The sequence below is a fragment of the Talpa occidentalis genome, unplaced genomic scaffold, assembly GCF_014898055.3.
Source record: "Talpa occidentalis isolate TD23 unplaced genomic scaffold, MPIMG_talOcc4v2.1 talOcc4.2, whole genome shotgun sequence".
NCBI lineage: Eukaryota > Metazoa > Chordata > Mammalia > Eulipotyphla > Talpidae > Talpa > Talpa occidentalis.
The window spans coordinates 51,235,508-51,241,507 of record NW_023602073.1 but is presented as its reverse complement, the minus strand read 5'-3'; the positions used below and the strand labels follow the sequence as shown (position 1 = coordinate 51,241,507).

General features: G+C 48.1%; 1 protein-coding gene across 1 annotated transcript in view; it reads right to left on the bottom strand.

The window, feature by feature from the left end:
• Positions 1 to 5,772: 5,772 nt before the first annotated feature.
• LOC119251373 (butyrophilin subfamily 3 member A2-like) overlaps positions 5,773 to 6,000 on the bottom strand; it is a 56,324-nt gene continuing 56,096 nt past the window's right edge. The window contains exon 10 of the mRNA XM_054698134.1: positions 5,773 to 5,910. Coding sequence (XP_054554109.1) covers positions 5,773 to 5,910 — 138 coding nt within the window. The remainder of the gene's footprint in view (positions 5,911 to 6,000) is intronic.

The following is a 6,000-nucleotide window of genomic DNA, read 5'->3' as shown; positions in this document are numbered from 1 at the left end:
ATGGGTCATCTTCCTGATCAACACAAGATATGACAGCATCGCTACAGGTGCATGGGAAAGGCCATGTGACTGTCAAAGGCAGAAAATTGGAGGAAGGAAGAAAGGAAATAGGGAGGACAGAAGATGGGCCCCATGGGAGTATCAGGCAGGAGCACCCCCAGGGCTGAGGGAGCCATGTCTGCTCTGCCTGAGGTCACAGTGATGACATGGTCCCCGCAGAGCTGGGAGAGGATTGGGGTCCCCCATGGGAAGAATCAGAAGCCATATTGGGAGGAGGATCCTGAAGACACTCTGACTCTCCCAAGGACCCCCTGACATGCCCACTTGGGGGCTCCCCTCCCTCTGGATGAAGATCTCACCTTCCTCAGATGACTCTTCCCCAGAGCCCAGAGAGAGAAGATGAGGGAGATGGGGAGGGGGAGCAGCTCACAGAGGATGAGGAGACAAACCCTGCCCAGGACTCTGGGGACATGGACTCTGGGGCTCAGCTGGGGGGAGACAAGCTCCTGAGGTGAGAAGGACCATGAGTGTCAGATGAGCAGCTGCAGTTTAGACCCAGGGTCTGCCCTGTCCTTTCTGGGGCTTGGTGTCTCCTCCTCTCCTCAGGCTGCTCCTCAGGTCTGCAGGGGGAGGTGCTGAGCTGTGTGACAACTGGACCTTTGTGTTTCTTTTTTTAATGTTAATAATAGGTGATTTATTTGTATTTATACTTAAAATTAAGTAGCATTAAAGATTTTCTACTATAATCTATGTTTATTGTATAAAAATCAGTTTAAAAGTAAGAAATAATGTGTACTTTTCATGAAATCCTAAACATTATCTCACATACACATATAACTCATTTATTGAAAAATTAATCAGTGATACAATTGGTATAATTGTAACCTGTTACAAAGAGGATTCTCAAGAGTAATTCCTTCATTTTCCAACAGGAAAAACAGTTTGAAATAAATATGCTGAGATTATTACAAAAGCAGTTGATGTCAATGGGGCAATTAAACTAAATTATTTGAAATGATCTTGTCTACTCAATAAACAGCATATATCTTCACAGAAGTCACTTCTTTTGGTTAATAATAAAATGACAAGTCAAACATTATATATTCCCTAGATAATTACATAAATGTTTCTCATTACATAATTTCTGTAATGCCCCACATGAGACTGAAATTTCATAACACTCAATTTTTACATATTTGTAGGTTTTTAATAATTTTTCTTAATAGAAGTGTTACAGGGCACCCTGATATGAAACAGGTTGCCTGACTGTGGGTCCTCACCCGTGCACTTGAAAGGGAATTATTAATACTCAACTGCAGGCACACACAAAAGTTTAAAAAAAAAAAGGTTTATTTACAAAAGAAACAGAAATAAATCTCTCAGTGAGAAAAGGAGGGAGATAAATCCGTGAATGAGTCCTGTCTGTTCCAAGGACCTGGAATCCTAATGGCATGCTGAGAGCTGGCAAAGAGCCAAGAGCCTTGAGGTCAAGAGAGAACCAAGGCCCATGTGTCTGTTTTTATACCAAACCTGGCTGTTTAACTCCACCCTCAGGTCCCAGCAACCTTCCTTTTGGTGGTGATGGGATTTGTCATCCCCAGTGTCTTGATGGCTTTGGTCTGGAGTGGGGGTGGAGTCCACAAAACCTGTATGGAGTTTGCTCAGAACATTCTGTCCCCCTAACAGAAGAAGGAAAAGTTTCAAGGATAATAGCTGAGGGAGAACCAGCAGCTAGAAAATAAAAATAAATGACCAACATCCCATCACGGGACCCAGAAGAAAAGCAGCGCAGCCAGGAGCGACGCGTGTCCTCGACTGTGACTGGAGTATCCACTCCAGGGCTCATCCTGACACTGTGCAGGGGCCAAGGGACACGCTCCTGGGGTCCAGCTCCAGTTCACACAGGAGGGCACGTGGAGGACGTGGGCCAGGAAGCAATAATGGATGATGAGAGAGTCCACACCTGTGACTATTCAGCTCCTTACACACATTTGAACTAATTACACACACAACACAACTGCATGTTTATAACTATCAAGACAAAGCTCCCTCTACAAGTGAGGATATGCTCACCCTTCCCCAAAATGAGGAGATGACAGCCCCATCTTTGCAGCTGACATGCTATATTATTTATTTCTTAAATTCGATCACATTCCCTTTATCTATTTTGTTACCCAAAACCTTCTTACAAGTATAAGCTCCAACAACTTATATAAAAACATAAGGTTAAGGAGAGGAAGGAAATGGATACTAAACACAAATTAACACACATGACAACACAACACCAGAGAAAATATAAAATCTGTTACATGGCGCCTTTTCTAATGGCCGGCACACTTGCCTGACATCTGACTCCTTCATCACGTCCCCTTCTCTATCTTCTCCTCCCATCAGAACCACATCAGTATCCCTGGGGGAGGGATCACACCTTCCTCCCTGCAGGTCTGGGGCTCAGGATCCTGCTTCCTCTGGCAGCTGTGGTTCCTGTGACCCTTTGCCTCAGGACATGCTGAGTCAGGACAGGGGTTCCTGGAGCTCAGGTCACAGCTTTCCAAGTCACCCCAAGTCTAAGAGTCTCTTCTCCATTCTCATCTTAATTCAGGGAGCAGTTATCTGCTTTCAATGGAAGTTGACACAAAAGGGGAACCCAAATGATTCTCCTGAACTCCCCACAATAACACACCACAAGATTTTTTCAAACAACAGAAATTTTATGACAGCTGGAAAAGTAGGTGCATTTCTTCCCTTCCAAACTCAGAAGCAGATGAAGTAGAATACTAAGCTCCTCTAAAAGTCCATCATTCACCATTTCCGTGACAATGTCGGCTGCCCGGCTGTTCTGCTCAGAGAGTCCAGACACATCAGTATAGATCTGGGCACCCTCCTTCAGCCTCTGGTTTCCTCCGCATAAACTCAAGTTGGATGAAGTTAACTTCTGTGAATTTAGGAGAGTAATTCAGAGCTGATCCTCTTTCTTGTCTAAACAGCATGAGTAACCCATGAAACATTTCTTTACCAAATGAAAAAGTATTTCCAATGGAAAAGTTCATCCTACCCCAAACCAGTTCAAAGTAAGTCAATTCTAACCTTTGTAGCCTCAGCACGAGGCCTGACCTGACTGTTCTCTCAGCCACGGCCCAGGAATCTGCACCCAGAGCAGGAGGATGAGACTCCAGCATCTGGGACTCACTCACAGGTTTGTCCACAGGGAACCTGCAGCCCCAAGAAGAGCCCAGGGCAGGGCTGGGCAGGGAGGGGCCTCATGGGGACACAGTCTCAGGGGTGCAGGGGAGGAGGGGGGCTTCAGGCCCTGGGGGAGCCCCATCCACACCAGAGCCTGAGGGGATCCCCTCCCCTGGGGGACTCACAGGCTCCTCCAGAGAAGGAGGATTGTTCATGGGCACAGAGGGCTTCTGGGGCCCAGCCTCCAGGGAGCAGATAGTCATGGACACGTCTCCTGAGACACATCTGAAGTATGGAAAGAGGGTCCCAGAGAAGGACTCAGGAGGGAAGGAGAAGATGTGGGAGCCATCAGTCATGTCATAGAAGGAGACGTCCCCTTGAGCATAGTCCAGGAAAACCCCCCTCTGGGGAAACCTGCCTAAGGGGCAGCAAAGAATGAGGGCTAGTGAAGGCTTTAAAGAATTTTTCGAACAGCTCCACAACCCAGAAACCATCCATGGGGGATGGAGCCTTGTATCTCATTTTCTCATCTTCCCTCCAGACCCCGAGCACCCACTCACTGCTGTCTCCACTCCTGACCTCTACTTCCCAGTAACAGCACCCTGATGTGATGCCCTCAAGACCCCAAGCCAAAAATCCATTTTTCATGCCATCATAGTTGCAGGTCAGACTCTTCTAGTCAGGAGAGAGCACAATATTAGAAAGGAAAGAACTTGGATCCAGAGTGACAGACCCTGCAGAGAGAGGGACCCATTATTACTCAACGACTCCTCAGCCGCCCCATAACAAGGGCACAACAACCTCACCCCAGATACTTAGTTTTTTGGGGGAGATTATGATCCCTAAAATGAAAGCCTATGACCCCAGCCTACAGCCCACCAAGCAAGAGAAGGAGCCAGAGACTGATGAAGGATCAGAGATGTCACAGGACACCCCATCCCACCCTTATGGAGGGTGCAGCATCTGTGTAGGGAGGCCAGAAGCTGAGCAGACCCAGAGAGAATACACAGTCACTCACAGGCCTGGACTGCTTGGAACCCAAGGACTAAGGAGCCCTTCAGCACCCATGACCAGTCACCCCACCAGCCCAGCTGTGTGACATCACAGCTGCACCCACCCCACCCCCACAGAGGGTGCAGCGTCTTTGTCCACACAGAGAACAGAAGTCTCCGGCTCAGCCAGAAGCTGAGCAGTCCCAGAGAGAACAGAGTCACTCACAGGCCTGGAACTGCTCCTTCTGCCAATCTTCAAGAGACATACGTGAAGGACTCTAGATGCAGAACACATCAGGGCCTACGTCTATTTTCCTATAAGACAGCAACAGAATTTATAGGGGCAAATGTTTGCAAACATTTAGTTGATACATCTATCTTTTAGATTCATACATGTGGGCATGCACACACACATACAAACACACAATCATGCTGCAATTTTCCATGAGAGCTGAGCCATAAAGCTGAATACCTAGGATGGAGAGCCTGGACACCAATTGATCAAAATGACCATCAATTTATACTTTTCAAGTCACCAGTCACAAACCCATCCAGCAAAAACTAGGTTTTTTTTTTTGGAAAACTTTTACAGAGATCAAAATGTCCAGGACTGCACCTGATTATAAAGAACTAAGAGAACAGATTGTGCAGCATCTCTCTGAGTCACGGGGGAAGAGGTTACAACTCAGTGCAGACTTGTGTGTGGCCCTATGCTCCTGCCCCCTGGGAGCAAAGGCACAACAGGGGCTGCCTGTGGGAGCCGAGAGACATGGAGCCTGGTAGGCGATGACATTTTGTTTCCTAATGACATTTTGTTTCTGAATAAATCTCTTTGGCAAACAAAAAACAGAGAGAGAAAGAGAGAGACAGAGTTACACCTTGACTGAGCTGCATGTGGGGGTGACTGTGACATGAGTGAAGAGACTCAGGACACTCAGCAGAGGGTCCTGCCCACTCAGGAGGGAGTGGAGAGGGCTCTAGAGAGAAGAGAGATGTGCAGAGTAGGGAACATGGACCCATGCTGAGATGATCAACACTAGTGATCTCTTCATGTTGGCATGGGTGGTGGGAGCAAAACCATCCCTATAGATAGAGAAGAACATAGAAATATTGGATGGCCTTATCTATTGCCTCCAACAAAGCCCAGAGAGGTAGAAGCTTCCAAGAGAAACCTCTCTGTAAAGCAGAGTAATGGCTCCAGAGATGTCCATGTCTTAATTCCATGAACGTGGAAATATGTGTTCTTAACAGAGGAAAGAGGAATCTGCAGGTGGGACTGAGACAGGACTGGAAACAGGGATGTTACTGTGTATCATCAGGGGGAACCAATCCCATGAGCCTTAACAGCCATAACCCTGGACCTGTGCTCAGAAACAGTCACATGGTGACAGCAGCAGGGCCAGAAAGAGGCTGCATGGCAGGCTGTGTAGACAGAGGATAGGGTCCCCAGTCAATGCAGGGGGCCCTAGATCCTGGGAGAGGAAGGGGCTACCAGACCTTGGAGTTAGTCCCAGGACACGGTCTCAGGTGTCTGTCCTGCAGGTGTGTGAGATGATAAACTGTGTGGGTGACGCTGCTCAGGGTGTGGTGATGTGTGTCAGCAGCAGCTGGAGCTCTGATGCCCCATGTGGGGGCCCGGGCAGCCTGAGCAGGGCTGTGGCAGGGAAGGGTCTGGAGGGAGCACCAGGACCCCATGAAGCGCGTGGACAGATGAGGACCCCGAAGTATCAATGCTCTGGGGGGAGATGGAGGGAGAGAGGGGTCTGGAGAGCAGACAGGGAGGGAAGGATGGGTGAGGACAAGGATGTGGGACAGGAGGAAGGAG